Consider the following 25,269-nt stretch of genomic DNA (forward strand, 5'->3'; position numbering starts at 1 on the left):
TTTCTATCTTATTTTCCCATTTGAATTTGCTTAGCTTCAGCTTTCAGCCACTGCTCTTCCCCCTCCTCCACTAAAGAGCACTTTAGCAGACAGTATCTTCCTCTTGTGAAAGCACTTACACAATTATCAAGTGACCTCTGAGGCTTTTGCCCTTTGATAACCTAAACAGACCAACCTTTAATTCTATCTAAGGCATTTTTTTTCATTATTTGAATGTTGCAACACTGTGTATCCTCTCCACTTTTTCAACAGCTTTTAAACCCATAATTGAAAAAAATTCTAATACTAGTATTATGAATGTTATATAAAGATGCCTTAACTCCTCTTGATCAGTCTTACTCTTCTTGGAAAGGTGCCTGGCATACCAAAAAACCAATATTTCTGGCTGAAGACATAAAAGAACTACAGACATAAAACAAAATCCTAAATGTGAGTACAACCAATCTTTCCTACCCCTTTGTTGTTGTATCAACTAGCACTACCATTCAATAGTTTTAAAGTAGTTGCATGGAGTTTTTAATATTTTATGGAATAAACTGCTTGAATTTATGAGATAAATAGACTTCTGTTTGTTCATCTGTTTTTGCAAGACTCTTGCATTTTTCTAAAGTATTTTTGGAACAACAACAAAAAAAAATGTATTAATCATTAAAGAGATACAAAAAATACTTTTATCCTCTGGAAAAAAAAAATCAACCTTCCCGTTACCAAACTAGATGCAAGAAAACACGAAAATAACACCACTTCTCTGATAGTTATCATTTATTAAATTTACTGACAAACAGATAAACATATGAATTGCCCAGATACTTTTCTTAAGTCTTTAGAGAGTGTTTAAAGAGGTTAGCCCAGGATTTCTCTCATCTCTTTCCTCTCCCCTCCAAATTATGAAAAACATCCAAAGACAGAATATTCAAAGTGATTCTCAGATATATACTTGGCTTTTTGATGTTTCTTGTTAATTACATATTCTATTTGAGACTGAGAAGCAAGTACAACAGCACATTTGCCTTCAGATATGATAATGTGAATTCCAAGGGGAAAATTTTTGCCTCAGAGCTATTAAAAAATACTCTTTTTGTGCTAATAAATATACCTTGTTTTTGAAAAAAATATAGCCTAAATAAATAAGATTGTACTTCGAAAGGAAAACGATTATGAGATTTATGTGAAAAAGAATCAGTCTGGAGAGGGATGATGCTGGAGAACTACTTCCAAAATATTTTCTCACTTCACTGTCTTACCGTATCCCATTTCTTTGATCAAAGGCAGGTATCATGGATGCTGGATGCTCAGACATGAGGGCCACCAGCAGCTGCAGCACATCATGAATGTTTTCATCCTGTGTGACAAGCATCAACATTATTCTACAAACTAGCCTCAAAAGCAGGCTTTCCATAGAGCTGGTACAATGGGTTACAGTAAAAGACAGGTAATTACAGAAATGTACCTCATGCATTGTTAATAAGTAATTCAATATGCTCTGCAGTTCATCTTCTTTCACTCCTCGATCCTAAAAAAGAAGAGGTATTTCTTCAGAGAGAATACATTCTTTAAGTTTGGTTTAAAAAACCCAACAATTATGAAATCTACTACCTACACGGTATTTTTAAAGACTTGCACTGAGTTAAGCAATCCTACAAATTTACTGTTTAAACTCAAAGAATTAAATTCTCTCTTTCACTCCATTCCTTTTCCTTACCATATCAGCTATACAAAAACAGACTAAAATCAGCCCTCTATTTCTGCTAGGAAGGTTTTTTTATAGTATGAGCAGTCCTCGGAAGATAAGACGCTATTACCGCCTTTCCTCCAATCCTTGGTACAAGACCAGAGAAATGGAAAGAATGAGACAGGCCAAAAAATGCTGTTTTTCATCCCAGTCTCAAAAAGCAGATTAATCCTCAAAGACCAGTGTTCAGCAGTGACAGACAGATTCCTTGATGATCTCAACCAGTGGTAGGACCAAAAAAAGAATAAAGCAGTAACTGACTTAACCACCGTTACCTTCTTATTAGATCAGTCAACTAGAGTAGATCATTATTATATAAAACCTGTCCCAAATACCTGAGAGGTTTCTGTAGTGTCATATATTCTTTCTGCAAGTACTTTTAGTTAAATATATATAAGCAGTTTGGTGAGACTAATAAGAAGTATTGTATGAATTCACTACATTTATATTGAATAGAAGAAGTATGTGCATCAACATTAAAAGTAAGCAGAAACAGATAAAATATTTGATAAGTATTACATATCCACTGCTCTGAAAGAACCCATTACATCTATATAACAGATCTTAAAGTTTTTCATCAACATAACATTCTGGAATAGACTGTTTTACCTTCAGTATAAGTTGTTTCAAAAACAGAAGCATAAATGCCCTCAGTGATATGATTTCTTTCTGTGAGGGCCGAGGACCATCTGGAAGAAACAAAATATACCACTTTTAAATATAATCTGGTTCCTTTAGTGACCACAGTTTCTTCAGGAAATCACAGTTTCTACTATAGATTTAGTATTCTATTCATTATATGAAAACTCATATTTGCAAATGTTATCATTTATAACCTTTCAGAATCACATTATACAACATCAATATGTCTTATGTGATGTTTCAGTTTCAAAAAAAGAAATCCAAATATTTTATTTTTCTAAACGAAGACACAAGAACAGGAAGGGTAGAAATCAGGTCTCGATCCATGTAACTAAATGAAAGTGTATGCTCTATAGATGTCTCCATATGACCTAGGAATTGAAACTCCTTGTGTAAGCAAAAACTCTCTTTATTGACTAGATTCACTCAACTGACCCTAGTCAGTGCCCAGTTCAGGATGAAAATGAATAGTTCTATCAACTATACTGAGTGGAATTCCATTGGGTGTAATGGGAGTTCAAACACCTAGTAGGTATCTGCACTGTAGACATGTATACTTAGAAGGGTTCAGTGAGTATTATTTCCAACCCAGTTAAACCCAACATTTTATTTATGTCTTTTTTTTTTTTTTAAGTCTGACTTCTTTCTTTGAAGTGAAGTCAATGCATTATACAGAGTAATTTAGGTCTGTGCTCGCTGCAAACTTGAAAGTGAGTTGTATTTGTTTGACTAACAGGAAAGAGCGGTCCTTTCAAGTTTTCTTGTCTCTTGGAAGCAAGAGAGAAGGAGTGTAGGGGCAGACAGTGAGGGATTGGACAAGATAGAGTTAAGGAGCCGAAAGCCTTGGGAGGAATAAATAGCAGTATGTAGATAAGGTAGTAGCCGCACGGAATGAGAAGGAGTGATGATGGGAACATGACCTTCGAGAAAGTACTGATCCGGGCTAGAGTTTATATAAAGGGCTTGCTTGCTTGAATAAAGTTGATTCTGATCCAGCACATTGGAGTCCGTGAATCAGACTGCCACAAAGGAGAACTGAGGACTTTTCAGAATGATGCAAGTAAATCTCAAACCCTGTCCCCTCAGTACGTCGAAACAATGAGGATAGTGCTGTGAAAACCTATCACATCGGTTTTAAAGATACAGAAACAGTTTTATACAAGTAAACTCTAATGGCACCATGAAACATATATTTCCAATTGTAAAAACAGAAACCAAGTTGGATTTTTTTGGTATTAACTACAACTACACCAAATAGTGCATGAGTTTTTATAGCAGTAACATGCTTTGAACCAACAGCTATTTCTTTGCCTACTATACAAGCAGAATTCACCCTTCTAATTGCATCATGGAAATCAGGATCTTCACACTTCTCCCTCTTTCCCCTACATCTTATCGGGATCCAAACCTTCTAAAAACCAGGCCTAAAAACTAAGGCACTCTGTCTTTTCTGAGAAACTGTAATTGAGGAAAGAGAAAACAGAAAACTAAGGTAATGGAAAGCTCTGTAAAGCATTTCTATAACAGAAATTTTAAGGAGGGATTAAAAAGAGGATAACCCATATTAACTGGGAACCTGTTCAAAGAGAAGAGCGTTTCATACTTCTTATTCATATACCCCCTAGAATCTCTGGAAATGTGGGAGAACCCGTTTCAGAGCTTCGGCACACAAAAGATACAAAAGTTTGCACGTTTGCCAAGCTGGCAAAACAATGCTTTTTCCTTCTCTCCTTCGTTGTCATTCATTCCTTGTATTTTGGTTGTGTCTTGAACCTTTTCTGCATTAGAGTCAGAATAAAGGGACAGCCTTTACCCAAAAGACATTATTACGATAGAAATTTAAAACAAGAGAACTGGTGGAGAAAAGAAACAGAGACTGGAGAAACTGGAAACTGTAGATAGTTACGAAAGCGGTAGAAAGGGTGTCAGTAATAGTAACACAACAGTTATCTGATATAGATTCAGTATAACAAACCTGGGAAGTTGGAAAGTTACATAAAAAGGATTTTGCCACTCTAAATATCATGTTTTATCAGACTTTTTGGCTTCCTTGCTAGTTGAAGAGCTAATGCTAGACAGATTATCTAAAAAATGCATTACTGACCAATCTATGCTATAATTAAAAAAAATAACTATGTAATGACTGTATAATTAAAAAAATTACAGTACTAAGGTAAAGAGAGAAAATTACATCTTGATTTTCAGGTCAGATGTTTAACAGTAGTTTTCCTCACTATCTTATCATCTTTGTGCGTTTCACTGGATATGGACAATTCAGTGTCACGCAGAAACTGGTAACAGCATTGTGAGTCTGTTCAGTGCTAAAGACTAAAACCCTAACCAAACCAACCAAACACAAAAAGGAGTTTACTGTGTCAAGATCTTGTACACAGGCCATGAGTCTCTGTACAAAATAGCTACATTCAGGTAAATTTGTAAAGACAGAGGATGCCCCCTTTTCCCTCACCAAGATGAGTCAATAAAATCACTTTCTGCTTTTAAAATCTTTATGTATTTATTTATTGCAGAAAGCATCTGATTTGCCTCATTTTTTTAATGTACAGTTGTAATGGGAGTTAGCCAGCTCTTTCCAGACAAAAATCAAAAAAACATTCTCCAGCCCATACTTTCAGCATAGAGCAATTACAAGGGCATAAAACATAATTGTGCAAGTAATTAAGAGGGAAGAAGAAAACATATAATCTTCAGTGTGATTTGGTTCATAGAGTAAAGCACAACCCGTAACAGTGTAAAACACTGATGGAGAGCTCTGAATATCAGAATTAATGATTTCTAATCCTGGCTTTGTTAATAAAATATTGGGTATCAGTTACATAAGCAACAAAATGCAAAATTCTTCCATCTGGCTTTTTTTCCCTGTGTAAAAAGGATGGTTTTCTACCTTTCGAATTAATAAAAGAAGATATAGATAGCAGAATCCAATCTCCATGTACACATAAACAAACATCCCACATTATGTAGAATACAAATATCGTGTTGTGGCAAAGCAAATGAGAATTGAGTTCCAATCCAAACCAACTCTTGAAATAATTGCAAATTTTTTATCCACAAAAGGAAAGATTATAGCTACTATTTGCCTACTTTTACTAGTTCATGTTCAAAAATATTGGACATGAAATATGTTCCTGGAAACCTTATATAATGCATAAATTAACTTGGGCATTAACAAGCATGCTTTGTCTAGCAGGAGGCAAAATACTGCTCATGAAGGTCTGCTCAGAATAAGAGTTGTGAATAACACAGGAAACTACAGTGGAGTAAAAGGCCAACAGCTCAAGATTAGACTATACTACTCAGTCAGTAGTTTATAGTTTAGATGCACATTTTTCTCATACATTGATGAAGTAGTAAATATTTAAAGAGATGCTCTGCAACATAGTCCAAAATTACTTTAGCAGAATAAATTTCTGCGTTAACATTGAGTATCCTGAGACAGTTTTTCTTAGGAAGAAACCCACTATACTAAGTTTATTTCTCTGTTATTGCCTACATTCTTCTTATTTTTTTCTCATTTTTATGCCACTGTTGGTCCGTAAGTATTTCAGAGATGCCATGCAGTTATTAAACAATTCTAATGAAGATATTTTAAAGGTATAACTATCCTGGCGGGGTCTAGTAAGTTCTCATACTATTGTTAAATTCACAAAAATTCTAAGTCAAACCCAGGTACATGGAGAACATGCATTTTTTTAAAAAAAGTGAAGAAATGTTTTATTTTTCTTTAAAAAGGATAATTTAAAAATTAAACAATCCAGTACAACAGTTAATGGTGTCCCAAAGATTAAAGTAAAAAATGTGTGTTCTAAATTAACTATTAAAATATTTTAACAATTTAAAGGAAAACATTATAGCTTAAAACCTCTGCTATATCTCTAACACCAACCTTTCCAAAAAGTTCACAGCTTTCATAAAAACATTAAAAAAATCTTCAAAATGAATCAATGCTCAAATTTAGTTTTTAGAACACAAAAACATATAAGTGACAAATTAAAAAAAATTTATAACCATAATTCAAATATAAAATATAATAAAATTTGGAGACTGTTTCCTATGGAAATGGATTCAAATTTTGCTGCTATTCCTGATGACAGAATTATTTCAGGAGTTTGCTTTAACATTGTCTTTATAAAACACTAGTCACTTTTGTCCTGCAATCTATTTATGACCGATAGTTTAATTAAAAAACACTGACAAAGAAAGTATGTCCCACAATTCTATGTAGAAAATTTGATTCCACTATATGCATCTATATCCAAAGAGCACAATCTACTAAAAATAATTTTCAAGCAATCTGATATGTATACTTTTTGAAAAAATGTTTCTAATATTTGAAAAGATAAACAAATAATGTATAATTAATATACTGAACCCAAGAAGAAATACCAGTAGGAAATAAGAAAGCAATAATGAATGAGAAGATACAAAATCAAATTTGAAGTAATTCAATAATTGAGCCTTTTAAATAATTCAAAATATTTACATCTATTTTAAAGGACGAATAGCAGGAGAAGGAACAGGTGAACTTTCACTCCTTAACAGTTTTTACTGTTATGCTGTTTTTACTGCTAGCTAAATGCTATGGAAAGCTTCAATACTGAGACACTTTGGCTCTAAACAAAGCATATGAAATTGTCAGTACAAAAAAACTCTCCTAGTTTCTGCTTCATTAAGACAAAAGAAGGCGATAAAACCTTGAACCAGAATAACTGTCTGCAAGTAACAGTAAATCAAACTGCTAAAATTAAAAAGTGTTTCAGTAACTTTGCATAATAAAAAAATGATATGCCTGTAAGATAAGAAAACATCAGGCTATTAAAGTGTCTTCATGAATAAGCTTAAATTTTAATATGACAGCAAATTATTTGAAAGCACTGTAATACACAAAGAAATGGCTGAAATTTGGCAAGTTTTCCATTAAAGTCTTCTCCAAATCTGAAAAGTCTGATGTCAACTTAGCTTAGAGCTTTACCTGTCTCTGATAATGAAATATCATGTGCCATTTCTTGTATTATGACATTTTTCTGTTACTTACAGTAAAATCACTACTCATAGAAAATAGGTTCTTGTTCACTATGAAATATCAACTGCCATTTAAAATGCAGCAACTCTAACATTCATATCATTGAATTTTTACAGTGTGAGTTTCTTGCTTTTACAAACTTCTTTCTACATGCTATTTTAACAAATGATGAACCTGAAGGCTACATTTGGCAGTACTTGATGCATGCAGTCTAACAAAAATCAGTACAAAAACAATCTCTCGGAACAGTTAACTTTTCTGAATTAGTAGGACTAGCAAAGTTAAAAGTTGATGAAAACAGAGTTCAAAAGACAAAAGCATTAAGCAATACTGTTTCTGCTTCTTCCTCTTACAGCATTCTGAGATTATAAACCTGAATCAACCAGAACCGCACATCACCCTGACAGACTGCACTTAATGTTATAAGAAAAAAGAGAGTGTGTTGATGAGAAGCAATGTAATATGCAAAGAATTAAACATTTTCAGAAAGTTTCAGGAATTTTAGAAATTGATGAAAGCAATTAATATGAAGTTGATAAAAAAATAGTTATCATGAAATTAAATTTAGCATCCCATCACCTCAGCAATTATTTTATTTCCACAATCATTTACTTGCAAATCGTCACAATTATTACAGCTCTGTTAGTCAGAAACAAAAGCTACCTGTAAAATAAAGATAGAAATCCTACTGTTGATTTCCATGGAGAAAATTCCATGGCTATGCTGAATGTAGTGGCACAGTGCCATCTCACTGATTTTCCTCCCTGATAAGCTGACATGCTTCAACTCAGTCCAATGAAAACCATACTTACAGGCAGGAAAGGGAGTACTGCAAAACACTATTATATCAAATGCGTAAGACTTTCTGCAGTCTAAGCAACAGGGAGGAAGGAACAGGATAATACGATGGAACAGGGAGGAAAGCTGAAATTAACCTTGAAAAGAGGTAACAAAGATTATCTAGAAAGCTAATGAAAAAAGGAGGAAATTCAGAGATATTGAATAATAATATATATTTTGAATATATATATATATATATATATATGGCCTCACAGTTTACTAAACACCTTCTCAACTACTTTATGCAGGCTTTAGTAATTTTGATTTTGTTGTTGTCATGCTGTTATATTGAACAAACTGGTAATTTGCACTGATTGTCTTTCAGGGTATCATCTGGTTGCCTGCCTTAGGAAAGCAGATGTCCCTTGTCTTCAACTGATATAAATGAAAAGGAATATAACATACCCTTAATACAGGCAGGTGAAACAAAAGGAAGCAAATGTCACTCCTGTCTTCAAAACAGTTAGCCTCACCTCGATCCCTGGAAAGGTGGTGGAGCAGCTCCTCCTACATACCATTTCCAGGCGATGAAAGACAAGAAGGTGATCGGGAGCTGTCAGCATGGATTCACCAAGGGGAAATCATGCTTAATCAATCTGATAGCCTTCCCCGATGGAATGACTGGCTGAGTAGATGAGAGGAGAGCAGTGGACGTTGTCTACCTTGACTGCAGCAAGGCCTTTGACACATGTTTTTTAAAAATCCTCATAGGCAAGCTCAGGAAGTGCAGTATAGATGAGTGGACAGTGAGGTGGATTGAGAACTGGCTGAAAGGCAGAGCTCAGAGGGTTGTGCTCAGTGGTGCAAAGTCTAGTCAGAAGCTTGGAGCTAGTGGCGTTCCCCAGGGATCAATACTGGGTCAAATCCTGTTCAACTTACTCATCAGTAATGACCTGGATGAAGGGACAGAGTGCACCCTCAGCAAGTTTGCTGATGACACAAAACTGGGAGGAGTGGCTAATACATCTGAGGGCTGTGCTGCCATTCAGAGGGACCTTGGCAGGTTGGAGAGGTGGGCAGAGAAGAACCTCATGAATTTCAGCAAAGGGAAGTGCAGGGTCCTGCAGCTGGGCAGGAATAGCCCCTTTCACCAGTACAGGCTGGGGACTGACTTGCTGGAGAGCAGCTCTGCGGAGAAGGACCTGGGAGTCCTGATGGACAAGTTGACCAGAAGCCAGCAATGTGCCCTTGTGACCAAGGAGGCCAATGATATCCAGAGTCGCATTAGGAAGAGCATTGCCAGCAGGTGAAGGGAGGTGATCCTCCCCCTCTACTCAGCCCTGCTGAGTACTGTGTCCAGTTCTGGGCTCCCAAGTAAAAGAGAGACACGGAGCTACTGGAGCAAGTCCAGCAAAAGGCCACTAAGATGATGAAGGGCCTGGAGCATCTCTCATATGAGGAAAGGCTAAGAGAGCTGGGACTGTTCAGTCTGGAGAAGAAAAAACTAAGAGGGGATCTTATCAATGTATACAAATATCCTAAGGGAGGGTGTCAAGAGGATGGGGCCAGACTCTTTTTCAGGGGTGCTGTACAGGACAAGAGGCAATGGGCACAAACTGAATATAGGAAGTTCTGTCTGAACATAAGGAAAAACTTCTTTACTGTGAGGCTGACTGAGCACTGGAACACGTTGCCCAGAAGGGGTGTGGAGTCTCCATCCTTGCAGATATTCAAAAGACATCTGGACAAGGTCCTCAGCAACCTGCTCTAGATGACCCTGAAGGAGCACGGAGAATGGACTAGATGATCTCTAAAGGTACCTTCCAACTGCAACTGTTCGGTGATTCTGTGATAAAGTCAGTCCTAGTTTAGCATTTGGCTCTCCCTAATTTTAAATGTCTACAGTGTACTTGTCAACATGAAAGACCGGCAAATAATCTTCCACTGAAGTCAGTGGAGGTCTAACCAATACAGCTAGAGGAGCCTAAAAAGCATCTACCTTTAACTAAATACTTTTCTCGGCTCTGCTGACGAGGGGTGGGGCAGTTTCCTAAATATTATCATCAGTGCCATTTCACACGCCATAACGTATCAAAGATATCTACAGAGAGCTGGTAGATATGACACAGGATAGACAGGACGCCTGCATCCTTCTAAAGTAGACCCTTAAAGCCAGGTAGGATGCCCCACAGAGCCTAAAATGATGCTAGAAACCCATATTCAAGCAACTGAAGCTTGCACTCTACTGCTTATCATTTGGACATCTAGCTCAGATGTAGACACACACATTGTATGCACTAAAGATGAAGTGAGCTTAAACAAATTTGGAGAGAGAGATCCCAGAAAATAATCAGTAGAAAGTATCTTTTATGGTTGCTAAAAATTTCAAGTTAAATGAGTAATTCCAACGGTTAATTTTCCTTACCTGTTATTATGAATTTTTAATTCAAATGAACAGAGAACAAAAGCACAAAGTGTTGTCATTAGGTGTTTTTCTAAAATACTTCTGAATAATTTCCTCAAGAATATAGTTAGCTTCATATTATGCTCTGAGATTACAACTATGAATGAGGTACCAGCTCCAGCAGGAACTCCTCCTGTGAGCTTCAGTAAGTTACAATTCCACTGTCTGCTAGGACACCTAATGTAGGATAAGAATTGTTCCTTCCTTTTTTTTTTTTTTTTTTTTTTTTTTTTGTAAACATAAAAACTGAAGGAAACTCTATGCCTATAGCTCACTGATAATTGACAAATTTTCCAATAACATGTATTTCTTCACATTCTTACATTTTTGGGTATGTGACATTATTAAAGAACAGGAGAAGAAAGAACCTCTCCCATTTTCTGAATTTCTCAGCAGGATAGTAACAGAATAAAGAAAATTAAAAAGTTACCTCTATATCTATAAATTTTTAAGGAACTTCCAGCCAAATTCTTCTGGCTTTACACAAGTAGTCTGTTAAATGTAATGACATTACAGCTGGAGTGTATAGCATTAGAATGATTTGATGCTCTGGTTAATAACACACCTGCTACATGCAGTTATGTATTATTGCATTTTGTTGTTCTTGCCATTTAATGCTTCCTAAGCTAAACTAAACAGATGACTATAAGCTAAGTTAAATCAGCCTCTATTTTATAAGGGCAAAGGAAAAATATTACTGGCCTGGAAATACAGCTGTAGAGATCTTACCAGTGAGAACAAAAGTTATCTCCATGGTTGTCAGGTCCCTTAATATTACTAATTAATCATTATGATACTCAAACCCTGCAAATTTTTCTTTGGCATATGAGATGTGCTTAATATTTCTTTGGTACAGAAAACAAAAAATCAGTGAGTTTTCTGTATTTCTAAAATATGCCCCACATAATTATATGATATCTGAGGGGAGGGTCAAAGTAGAAATCTATGAATACACATAAACATATGGAATATTCCTTTACAAGAAATGCTTATAATTCCTTTCTTATGCATTGTACTTACCTAATCCTTTAGGGGTTATGCCACTACTATCAGCAGGATTAACCACCCAGTAGTAGTATTTCAGTGTGTGCATTAACTGCAATACTGTTCCTACTCTGCGTATAGTGTTATAGATTGTAGCAGTTCCAATGAATTCAGCTGACAAGTAGGTGTACAAAGACAGCTGCACCTGAAGAATTAAATAATTATTTACATAAATACAAGTTAAATATTAATAGCCTTACTTTGTAAAGTTTTGTTAGGATTTATTTCGGATATGATATAAAAAAATAAACAAAAATAATCACAAATAACTTTACTGAGAGCAGGAGCTGGACTAAATGATCTCCAGAGGTCCCTTCCACTCTAAATTTTCTGTGATACTACAATTTAGGTAATGAGAGATGTGCTAGTTCGCGTCATATTTTGGCTTTTGATACTAAAACATATATCTTCAGATTTTATGACCATGCTACTTTTCACTTTGGTCCACATCCCTCAACTGTGATTATTTAGGAAAATGACAAAATCATTATTATCAGCAAAGAATGAAAAAATTCTAAATTTTAATCAAATGAAAATGCGTAATTTAAATTAAAATGAAAATTTCTGTGAACATGTACCCTTCTGCTTACAATTAAAAATATATATATATATATTTTTTTTTTGCTTCATCTCTAAGCAAACAATGTAATGCAATCACCAAAAAAGGAAACAGGTTCCTATAAACAGTCTTTCCATAGAATCGCCAGAACCTTTGGCAAGAATGTAACTGCTTTTAAAAATGCGTAAAAGGCATTAGAGGATATAGTCAAGCAGGGGATAGCCTTCATGATCTAAAAGATCTCTGCTAGTACCATGTATTTAAAGAAAAAACAAAAACCTAAGCACCATGGAATAAGAGTACTTCTATTTCACTTCACAACAGGAAGGACATCATTAAAGTGCACAATTACCTTTGCAGGGGTATGTATCCAGATAGCAGGATTAAAAAGAATGTGATCACATAACTGCTTCAGTAAAGGTGCTCCATGTGACAATCCATCCAAATATTTTGCAAATGATAAAAATTGTTCCAGGACTGCCCTAGTTATATGAACTCTAGATGACTGGCAAAAAATAATGAGAAAGAACAAAAGTTAAAAAGGTCTTCCTTAACGCACTTACAGCAGAAATATTAAATAATATTTTTACCGGGCTCATCTTTACTAAATACATGCAACCTCATATGTTTTCACTGCATTGGATACAAAAGGAAAATAAAAAGAAGAAATCAACAGATTACAATTTCTAATAAATAATATTAATGGTCTTTCAAATGCCTACATTTTACAAATTCAAAATATTCATCAATAACTAAGGTTAAATCCTTTATCTTCTTCTGTTTTCTTGTCCTATTATATTCCAGTCAGCATGCTACATCTTGTGGCATAGCACTTTGAGAACCTCATCTGAAGTCCTTAACTCTTCTTCAGTGATGTAAGTTTTATACATTTTACTGAAAATTGGGTTTCTCAATATGTAAATATACATCATTTACAGACTTTTTTTTTTTTTTTTTAACATAAGTAACTATTTGAAGGGTTTGGGTTCAGGCTTTCCTCAGATTTCAAAAGAGTCCTTAAATTTCATAGCATATACTACACAATCACTGTTGAGTCCTATTCCTATGCAGCAATATGGCATGTCGAGTTTGACAAACTTCTTTCTACTAAACTAACAAAAGGAACCAATAGGAATAACCATTAAACATCCCTCCCCTTGCCTTCCCTACAAAACACATTCCAGTTACTTTTAATGCTATAAATACAGTCTGGGAACATGCCGATTAGTTATTATTAGAAGGGAAGTACATTTGTCAGTAATATAAGCTCAGCCTGGATATTCAATTTCCTTTGGCTTGTACATCACAATCCACAATAAATAGTCTGCAACTAATATGAACAAAAAGGTTCTTTTGATGTTTGAGTCAGAAAAAAACATAGCTGCCTATCCTTTCTAAAGTATTTGATCACATGCAGATGAACTGCAGATAATTTACAAATAATAAAATAGAGCCTGGATATGAAACAAAAGGTTTTCTTCCTGTCATACATGCTAGCTGAATATAAGCACTCACAGAAAAAATAAAACATATCCTTTTGAAAAACTGCAACTCAGGAGAATATAGCATTACAAAAACACAAAAAACAGCATACACTGCAAGAATTATGTTGTGACAGAAATAAAACATAAATCCTTTAAATATTGACATACTGAGTATAATGATGCAATAAAATTCTCAAGTTCAGAAATAGGATTCTGACTTCGTGAAATTTAAAATTGGAGCAGGCATTAATTAGAATAGTATGCAAACTTTCTTATTTCTTGTACAACATAATAAATAGACTACAATCTTGCAAATTATTCAATATGTGTAAACCACCATGCTTTATTCAAGACAAAGGGACTCCATGTGGGATCACTAGCCTGCCTGTACGTGACTTGCAGAAGTGGAGCTAAGAGATTTGTAAGTTCATTCTTGTGATGCCACAGGAAAACCTACCATTAGAAAAAAGATCTTAGAATAGTTCTTTGAAATTTTAAATCACATTTGTTTAGTATAACCACAGAAAATAATCCTCTTTCAGGTCATACTTCTTCAGTGAAGGTAAGCTCTTTCTATTATAAGAGTATATTTCCCTAGCTAGAAAAACACAGGAAGCAGAATGAGAGAGATTATTTATCATTTTCCTTCAAAGCTCAGTACATTTTTAAAGGTGAGGTTATCATAATTTAGTTTGCTCATCACAAGACATGAAACTCTAATCATAACTCCTTCTCAAATGATTGTTATTATACTGACCATATGCTAATGAAAAATACAGTAGCAGACATTCAAGAATGTTAAAGCAATGAGATCCAGTCGTAAGAGTACCATTATCTTAGTACAGCTGACAGTAGTTTGTTTTAAGGTCATTAAATTGTACATTAAATTATACAAAGGCTTTGGGCCAGGAGGTAGATGATGGTTTTTAGACAAGCATTTGAATTAAACCTCAACTTTGTGAAATCTACTCATAATGGTTAAAAGCATACAAGTACAGGGAAGGCCCCTTGCAATTGTTCCTTTCAAGAGTGGAATTATTTTGAATTTTTCTTTTTCAAAGCACAGAGGAATTATTTCAACAATTTCAGAAGTGAGCCTCAGAGGATTAAGTTAATTTTTATTAACAACAAATAAAAGAAAATTAGACCTAAACTGACATGTCTGTGACATGTTTGTACAAACAATACAATTTTGTTAGAGAAGAGTTTGGGGGTAAAGAGTGGAGAAAGTTGTGTATTGTGTCTCATTTTGCAAACATTTGAAGTGATTTACAAACAGCTCTGAAGGAAAAGCATAAACTAGACAAACAGGGTCAACTAAAAATATTTCCCTATTGACATGCAAACTTTTATGTTAAGGTATGAAAAACAAACAGATTCAAACACCAAGTCATCATCTTTGATACAAGAACAGGCAACAACTGAAGATAAATTGATAATCTAGTGTCATTCTGAACCTGCAAAACTGAAGATGGATGTGTTAGCCAACTTCTGCGCTAAGAAAACAGCCCTAGCTAATTTGTGCTGGTTAGTATAACAACCTTTCTTAGTTTCAAAGAAAGCTGCAAAGAAAACTGTCAACATTTCAGGAATATTAATGCTACTTCTTTTTCTCCCCTAGGTTTCATCAGTATCTTTGCCTTTGGCATGTGTGATCATGTGTGTAATATTAAAAAAAAGTCAGAAAAGGTATTATGGTGGATAGATATAATTTTATATGTTTAATACTAAAGATCTATCAATGTGACAGAACTGAAACAGGCACATTTCAGATATTTGTGGAATTTAATATCAAGCTTAACATATAATATAGCAATCTGAATATTCACTCACCAAAAATGGAAAAATATCAAATAACCACAGACAGATAAAAATCTAATCCCTAAATTCTAACTGAAAAAAATAGGAAAGGAGGGAGAAAAATACAAAACAAAAAAAAGCAAACATATTTTTGTAGACATATTCTCTTAGTGGAGCATGATCATAAAATTGCATAAAAAACACAAATCTGATATTTGTGTTTGCAAGCTGCATAAAAATATATCATTCTGGTTAATAGTCAACCTTTCGGATACAAAGGCAACCATTTTTGTAATGTATTTATGCTGTGTTCCATATAAAATTATTATAAATGTAGAACTGTACAAGAAACTGGAGAACATCTAATGGAATATAAAGCATAACTGTACAAACAGCACAGAAATATTTTAATGCACCCATTGCTTTTAGAGAAAACATCCTAAATTTTAATCTTTAAGTGAATGGGTGAATGAACAAATATTCAAGTAGACAGCAAAAATGGTTTTGCATTGTGTGTGAGATTTTCCTTCAGAATCACTGGCCTAGCAGTTATTACTATTGAGAAATTAACATCAAGAACAATCCTTTCCTACATTATCCAATAAAATGTAAAACTAAGAAGTACTAGATAATCATGCTATTCCAGAGAAGATATAAGGCAAGTGTGTTGTGTAGAAACAATATTACATGCTTTCACATAGTGTTATCTAATTGTTTCACATATTATTATCTAAATTCCTTGAAAACTCTACTGAAACTTGCAGAACTTCATCAGTAATTACAATAAGAAAAATAGTAACTATGGAAAAACACAAACCATGAAAGAACAATGTCTTGGATGTATTGATACCCATTAAAAATATATTTGTCATGTACATGTTTGTCAGCTTATCTCACAGAGCTGCTGAGCACAAGAACATAGAAATGGCCATTTCTGTATTGTTCCTTCCTTCCTCTGAATATCATATTAGAGGTTTTTTCTCATACTGCTACTGCAAAGATTTGATCTGGCATCACAGGCCTTATGTATCTTCTGGATACAGAGAGAATACTACTCTCTGCTTCCTCTAGCAACTTCAGCTTGGATTTTATGTCTAGATTAACTGGGAATTGCTAGTAGCGAAACGATTACAGAAAGTATACACTTTTCAGTAAAAGCAGAATACCAGCCTCTCATATGGAAGCCATTGATCAATAGTGAAAAAAAACTTGCATCTTTTCTATATGTCTCAGGTGAGATAATTGTATTAAGAATTCTGTATAATCTTCTATGTTCGTTGCTGATTGGGTTACCCTGAGTATAAAATAGTTAGCTTTAATTCCACTGTGAATGTGGAAAAACTAATCAGAGAAGACTGTATTTCCAACAACACTGAATCTGTCAAGTGTCTCACACAACAGGCTTTAAGGTCTTCTAGGTCAACAGAAGTGCCTGTGTCAACAAAAGGTTGGTGATCTGTCCAGTCAAACAGAGCTCTGCACCGAGATCACAGTACATAAGCAACCAAGAGTAATTACAACAGTCAACTTTTACCCCAGAAAGCCCCACAGCATTATCTTTTATAAGCAGCTACTAGGCAGAGCATCCCATGCCATAAAACTGTGACTTCTACTACCTGAGATTCAATATAGTGGAGCCTTCTAGCTCTTAGTATGGCACCTGCTGATCCCATTAGCTCTTCCCTAACAATGTCAGAAGATTATTTCTCTTGGCAGAATGTTAGTATTGACCTAGTTTAATGTTTCACTCTAACATGACAGGCAGTGTGTCACAGTTTGGCTCTTTGTACACTATGGAAGCCACGGAGAAATCAAACAGTCTGTGATGAGCACATGTGATAGTATTTCAGTGACTATTTCTAATTTAGTCATTGTGCATTCTTTTACAATAACCAAATACTTTTTCTTTGGTTAAATTTATTTTAAAGAAGAAACTTTAAACTGAATAGGTTTCAACTTTACTATTGTAAGGGGTATTTCTCCATCCACTTCTTGAGACAAAGATCATACCAAACCACCTGTGTAAAGGATGTATCTCCTCTGAACATAGCAACTGTATTTTATAGGGTGGCCACAGAGGCTTGGGTTTTTGAAAGCTTTGCTGATGGCCTCAATTTAAACTGTCTTCCTTGGGGCAGCATCTTGGATGAGGTCTGTGGGAGCAGTAGTTAATGGAGCAAAATATGGGACAAAACATCTTAACACCTCATAGTTTCTAAAGAGGACCAAATATGCCTCTTTTTCTTGGAATATAAAATAAGTCAAGTAATTATTTTGCTAGTAATAGGTTACGTGTGTGCATTTATATAAGGTAACTTAAACATTGTGTCCTTTGTCAGCAAGCAATGTATTTGGTGACATTAACAGCAAGACTGCTTTGTTGTTGCTTTTTAGCGACAACAGAACATCTCTGAGCAGCGACAAATCCTGTTCGTAGTCTCAACTATGAGAATTCAGCAAGATATTGAGCAGCAGACCTCAGAAGACAACCAACTGATGTCTTGGAAGTTGGTAAATTTCCATGAAGACTGAGGAGCATCTTCAAGCAGTTTGTCAAAGGCAGCTTAACGACAAATATTATCTTAGTATGACAGATTTGAGAAGGAGAACACTGATTCTTTGAATATTGACATATAAGGAGAGAAAAGACTCCTGTAGACAGCTTAGGAATATCACAAATTGAAAACGTCTTATATCACAAATCTATGTATTCTATTAGCCTTTTGAGTCAAGGGTTTGAAAATATCCAGAATGACAGTAGAAATACCAAGAACAAAGATTAAAAAAAAAAAACGTACCTTTTCTAGGAGGTAGCCAATGACTAGAAAGCCTTTTCCACCCAGCATTTGCTCTTGCATGGCTACAGAACTCTTAAGAAGCTCAACCAAGAAAGCCAATAGGGTAGCACTGCATGTAAAGAACAGGCATTTATCAATTATAAATGCTGAAGAATCAGTCTGTTACATTCTCGATATTCACCAGATATTAAGTGAGCAGAAACAGGCTTGAAGTTGTGAACAAATTCTCAAAAGAATATAAATCTTGTATTTTATTTTGACAAATTTCTCTAATGATTGTTCATATATTACAATCCTAGGAGTAAGAGTTCATATTCAAATAGAAGTGGAAAATCATTTTATCAGCTCTCCCGATTTGACCAGAACTGTCCCAGATTTTAAATATCCAGTCCTGCAACTCGCAGTTCTAGCCAAAGCTTTTGCAGTTGGAAGAGGCAGGAGATGATGAATGGGATCCAGCTGGCAGTGCTAAAATGATGAAGGCAGGGGCCGTGTCAACAATTTTATCATCCAGAGAAAGGTACTATGCTAAACAAAACTTGCAGCCACTAGGTACATCATCATTCCACACTTTCAGTCCTTATAGTCACTAGTACCACAAAAATGAGGGGTAAAATGGCCGAACATGCATGTGGGCAACAATGCCCATCATAGACCACAGTGGAACAGCAGGGTGGAGAGCTTCCCTTATACTTTCTGCAGACCAGATATGAGAAAAATCTAGGCCTGGCCAAACAAAGGCTGATGATCGCTTTTATCCAGTTAGGAAAGCACAGAGAGACTCAAGAAGCAACAAGAAAATCACCCAAGCAGTCCAGCCCAGCAGTGTTCAAATCCTTTCTGTAGGTGAAGTGTTCAGAAAGCATAAGGAGAAAAGAGTGGTCACTAAAGGTTACAGTTTAGGAACAGAAGAGATATGAGAGAGTTCAGAGGTCAGGCTCACAAGAAAGTGAAACTATGTTGCGAAAATCAACACATAGCAGAAACACAAGACAGATTCATTGACAGTGGGAGAAAGAAATCATGACTGGTTCTTGGGTGATGAGAGAGAAACAAAAATATATTCCTCTGTTGCTGAGAAACCCAGAAGAAAGGGAAAAAGAAAAAAACAATTCATGTCAGAAAGGAAAAAATTTAAAAGGTGATCTTTTGAACATCTCAAAAGGTAAATGACTGAATGCATTGTACTGGCTTAAAAAGGGAATATATAAAATTATTATTATTATTAGTTTAAATAAAATAATCAGAAAAATTCCTAAATGTACAGACATATATCTGCAGCCATAAAGGTTCTCACACAGATGGTGGATTCAGACAGGAGTGGAAACTGTGGCTTTCACAGCTATGGAAAAGTGAATTAAAAGAAATGTCCAACCTGCATTTTATAGATTTCTGTTTTATTTACAGTATCTAGTCAGCTAAAGGTTCTCTTGCTCTCCAAATACAACCCTTTACTTTGAAATAAATGTTGAGATCATATAATCCATGCCAGCACCAAGAAATTCTCAATGGGATGAGGGAAAAAAGACATACTCTATTTGGTGAGCAAGGTTGCCATGTGAAAAGGACACAGTGTAGGCAAGGTACATGCTGTGAACATGAAATAGTGCCTTGTCTTGCTTCATTATTGTATGGTCACAATAATCAGCCTAAAATCACATACAGTATTCTCCACAAAGTGTCAGCAGTAAAAGAACACAGATAATATCCATTTACAGTACTCCAAAGCTTTTATCAAAACAGCTTGTCAAACTGTCACATCAATTTCAAACCAGGTTATAGACATCTTTTTTTTTTTTTTTTTTTTTTTTTTTACCCTGATAGAAACTTTCCATTGTATTTATCATCTAAAATAATCAAATATTCATTTTAAAGTACAAGATCTACTAAGAACAACAATTTTACTCCATGGCAGTTCAGAATAAGCTCATGCTAAAGGTTCTACAGAACTGACACATGTAAAATTGAAGATTTATATTTAGAAACAATTGTTTAAAATTTGAACAGGTCAAAGAAGAATTCCATATAGATGGTGCTTTCTGTCAGCCATTATGAGTAACCTTATGACTTCAGAAGGACAACTCGTTAAGCATAAAGAAGGAGCATACTTCTTTGAGGGATTAGAACCTAAATTACCATAATGAATGCTATTAATATCATACTGAAAAATCAGAAATTATTCTTAAAATGGACTTAAAAGAGTGCTGTACCATGAACATGGCACTATACTTAAGTTTAGAAGGTTCTACTTCCACTTCTATGAATGATTTCTCGAAAGCCCACCTCTCTGTATTGCAATTAATTCAAACTTAATTAAGTCTGTCCTATCTACTTAGAAGTAAACTCATGGGCTGGAGATATTCTTATCTCATATTAATACAATCTCTATGCAATGGTTAGAAATTCTGATAGGACTACAAATAATAAAACACACTGACACCATAATAATAAAATCTTTTCTTTCTTTCCTTTCTTCCTTTTAAATTAGGCATAAAATACACCAGTCAACTCAGAAATAATTAATGGCCTGATTAACCCATTTAACATTTAACCATGCCACTACCACATAAACATGCAAGCTTCTTCTATGTAAGGAAGACCAAATCAGCAAATTTATTAGTTCAGATGCAGATAGAGCCCAGATAACGTTTTTAGATTTTAACCATTTTTATGTGGGGTACGTCTGAACTACCTGACCACATTAGCTCTGCACAGAGCCAATTAACTGTCATTATAAAGTGACTGCTAACGTTTCTAGTTCCAGAAAAAGATATTTCAATCAATACCTCTGTGAATAAGCTGTACTATTTCTAAGTCCTAACTGGTTCTGCACATCTGCGGAACCAGGTATTTGCAAGCTAGTCACAAGCCAGCTCTGCAAAAGTCAGCTCAGATCTGCAAGGAGTAACTCTAGCTACAGACTTCCTCCTGGATTATCCAAGATCATGATCATAAATAACAGAGAGTTGACTGTAGTATATATTAATTCAAATCTTGGCAGAGCAAACATAAATACATCATTACACTTTCAAATACAGGAAAATTCCAAGTACCAGAGACAGAAGCAGTTGAGCAGAACCACCTAACATTCACATAGAAACACAACAAAGTTGGAGGTGAATACTGTATAGGACAACAGTATTGCTGAATAGTAGCACAACAATTAAATATAACTAGGAGTTTCACTAACATAATGTTCCAAAAAGTTATGCAGGAAAATCAAGCTACTAGAAAGATCTCTAATGCTTTAACAGATGCAAGAACTGTAAAATCAAAAAGGAAGTTTTTTAAAACTCCCATTGCACATACAACACCGAAGCTATTACTGCCTGAAGGAAATGATCAAAAAGACAGGCAGAAAACAGATTACATGCTTAGTCTGATATTTTTCCAGAAATCTTGCTTACACCTGTTCAGGTGTGACTTTTTTTTTTTTTTTTTTTTTTTTGGTGTGGAAAAGAGGGAATGAAACTGCACTAAATAACAGCTGTTGCACAAAACACTATTTTTACACATACTATGTCTTCTAGCATATATACTTTATGCTGGAGAGCATTCAATCTGCCAGAAGAGACCCAACAGTTGATAATTCTCTATCTTTAAAACTTCTCCTTTCCCACATTTTCAGACTGACCTCAAACAAGCATTTAGGTGTATATCTAGCAATAAATCCATAATCAAATACTGGATATTTTTTCCTCAACATTGAATTCTAAGAGTTAAATCTTTAAGAGAACTGATTGCCTAATTTAGAGATTGTATCTACAATTTTAACATATTATCAAAAAAAGTCCATTTATATAATCATATCAGCCACAGAAAAATAAATTAAATGTGAAAATTTAAATATAAAAATTTGTATCAGCAGAATCAGGTTGCCAAAATTATGCTTTAAAAAAGGTTACTGTTGACATACAAGAAGTAAAATTTATTAGAAGACTGTCTTCCAAGATGAACAATTTTTCAAATAGAATTTAACAAACTTACCAGTAACTAAAATGCATCAGATTGCTGCAGGACTCACATTAAACTTGCAAAATTCTGTGCACTGCCATACAAAATTTCTCTCCATTCTTACCTATTTCCAATTCCCCTAGATACAAAGGCAAATATAAAGGATACTTCAGCCCATTCCTACATCCGCTCTTTACCATGACCCATCTAGAACACGTTAGCCTGTCTTCAGTGCAGCTAGGATATAGAAGATACACAGTGGAAAGTAAACGTCAACGAACATTAAATTATACAGAGACTATGATTTCTACTGAAAATATGGTTAATTTCAGGAGAAAATTTTTCTAGCAGCCTTCCCATAAATATGAAATAGCCAAAAGAAAGATTGAAGTCCTAAACATGAAGATGCTATATTTGCAAAGGTTGTTGTACCTCTTATTCTATAATTAGCACATTGTAGAGATAGTAACTCTGTGGAATACTGTTACAGTAAAACTCTGAAGACTAATCACATTGTTACTGTTATTGTCCATGCTTCCTCTCAAACATAAACCTTTTTAGTGAAGAATGAAAATTTTTGTAGGACGTGAGCACAGAATTGGTGTGCAGAGTGTACTGTCTGAACTTGTCTGTGAGAAGTTCCTAAGGACAATTTCAGGTCTATACTCATTCACTATATTTGTTATATTTATGAAGTCCCTACCTCTATAATCCAGATAGTTATTCTTACGCCATGTGCACTACGAAATTACAAGTACTACCTAGCTTCTCTCATTCATTTGGAACTACAGATTTAATATAAACTATTATGTTTCAATATAACACTACAATCTTCAGTCTATAGCCATGTGATGTTATTCCTTTAATTAAAAATGTGATACTGCGCTAACCCACACAAATGAAAGCTTTTGCTGGTACCTGTCTTCAAAATATTCAAAAATTCCAAAATGTGACTCTTTCATTAAAGAATAAGAATAATTATACATATTAATACACATTTTAAGTATCCATTTATATCTATTTGTATGTATGGGAATTTTAAAAAACCTGTGTAGATGCCAAAAAAAAAAAAAAAAAAAAAAAAAAAAAAGCAGCTCACAGTGGAGATCCCAGGTTTATGAAGTCTTTATAGTGTTACAATCAATGAACAAGGAAGAGCTTTCTTTGCCAAATTACAATTATTACTGTTTCATTGAGCTAAAATAATGAACTATTTAGATAAATTATTCTCATGAAATGAGTTCTTATCATTTCACTTACAGACTAAGCATGCTATTTGGAATGTTGGTCATCATATATATTCAAATAAACTCATATGATAAAGGATCTTTGGGAATGAAACATACCTTAACAGTCTAAGAATGTGCACTGGTAGGACAAAAGTGAAAATTTATGTTTTGTTTTGAAAAAATCACTGTGTAGATAAACCTCTCCATGCTACCCTTTCTGATGAGAATTTCCTCTGCAAATTTTACCTTAATTTCTGTAAGTTTCATATTGGACTGTACACTACAAAACCCAGCTTTAATTGAAGCAAGCATGTAACTATTAAGATCTAAGTATTTCAATCAACAAGAGATGATTTAAAGAGGCTATATAAAAGGGAGTGAAGCAGATATTTGTCCTATCTGGTTATCTTTGGAAAGGATCCATTATAAGTTAATCCTATCCATATTTCCAGCTTCTCCAAGACAAATCATATGATTAACTCCATCAAAGACTATTAGTATGAGAACTTTTGAAAACTCATCTTTACTATAACAGAGAAAGTGTCATTAAGGAAAATCACATATCAAAAGCAAGGTTTTGCTTTCATACAGAAAACTCCATAAGGTACTCGGCCCTTAATTTCAAATAGTAAGAATGTACAAAACTCAATACTGGCTATATTGAGAGAGAAATTAATTGACAAAAAAAAAAGCACTTAATGCTGTGGAATCGCATGAGATCTCAATGTTAGAACATATTAGTATTTTTCAGAAAAGGTTAAATGGATTGGGAATACAAACAGGAATTTTCATCACAGTATATTCACTGCTAAAGCATGAAGTCAAACAGTTGTGCATGTTTTAAATCAGCCAAATTACTGTGTTACATTACTGACATAATTACTGACTTATAATTCATTCATTCGTTCACATTTATTCATTTTTGGCCACTAGAACACCTTTGCCACAACACTAAGAAGGGTCCTCTGATGATGCTGGAGGTTAAATAACCTCAGAACAGAAGAGAGACACTGAGAAACAGCAGAGATGGAGAAGAAATATGATACCGCGGAAGGCTGCTCTGACATTCAGAGGGACCTTGACAGGCTGGAGAGGTGGGCAGAGAGGAACCTCATGAAGTTCAGCAAAGGGAAGCGCAGGGTCTTGGACCTAGGGAGGAAAAACCCCTTGCACCAGTACAGGCTGGGCATTGACCTGCTGCAAAGCAGCTCTGCAGAGGAGGACCTGGGAGTCCTGGTGGACAAGTTGACCATGAGCCAGCAATGTGTCCTTTTGGCCAAGAAGGCCAGTGGTATCCTGCATTGCATTAGGAAGAGCATTGCCGGCAGGTGAAGGGAGGTGATCCTTCCCCTCTACTCAGCCCTGGTGACGTCACACAGAGGGTGCTGTGTCCAGTTCTGGGCTCCCCAGTAAGAGAGAGACATGGAGCTACTGGAGCAAGTCCAGCAAAGGGCCACTAAGATGATGAAGGGACTGGAGCATCTCTCATATGAGGAAAGACTGAGAGAGCTGGGACTGTTCAGCCTGGAGAAGAGAAGAGAAGGCTCAGGGAGGATCTTTTCAGTGTGCATTAATATCTGAAGGGAAGGTGTAAAGAGGACGGGGCCAGACTCTTCTCAGTGGTGCCCAGTGATAGAATGAGAAGCAACAGGCACAAACTGAATATAGGAAATTCTCTCTGAACATAAGGAAAAGCCTTTTTACTGTAAAGGTGACAGAGCACTGGAACAGAGAGGTTGTGG

The 25,269-nt window shown here is 35.0% G+C and overlaps 1 protein-coding gene across 4 annotated transcripts in view; it reads right to left on the bottom strand.

The window, feature by feature from the left end:
* The window catches only part of NBEA (neurobeachin), a 533,052-nt gene that overhangs the window by 358,802 nt on the left and 148,981 nt on the right, over window positions 1-25,269 (bottom strand). For all 4 annotated transcript variants that reach the window (XM_064504927.1, XM_064504930.1, XM_064504928.1 and 1 more), the window contains exons 11-16: window positions 18,345-18,453; window positions 12,615-12,767; window positions 11,680-11,848; window positions 2,342-2,421; window positions 1,451-1,513; window positions 1,245-1,342 (exon numbers count right to left, since the gene is read on the bottom strand). In XM_064504927.1, the coding sequence (XP_064360997.1) occupies window positions 1,245-1,342; window positions 1,451-1,513; window positions 2,342-2,421; window positions 11,680-11,848; window positions 12,615-12,767; window positions 18,345-18,453 (672 nt within the window). The remainder of the gene's footprint in view (window positions 1-1,244; window positions 1,343-1,450; window positions 1,514-2,341; window positions 2,422-11,679; window positions 11,849-12,614; window positions 12,768-18,344; window positions 18,454-25,269) is intronic.

Source organism: Dromaius novaehollandiae, chromosome 1, assembly GCF_036370855.1.
Source record: "Dromaius novaehollandiae isolate bDroNov1 chromosome 1, bDroNov1.hap1, whole genome shotgun sequence".
NCBI lineage: Eukaryota > Metazoa > Chordata > Aves > Casuariiformes > Dromaiidae > Dromaius > Dromaius novaehollandiae.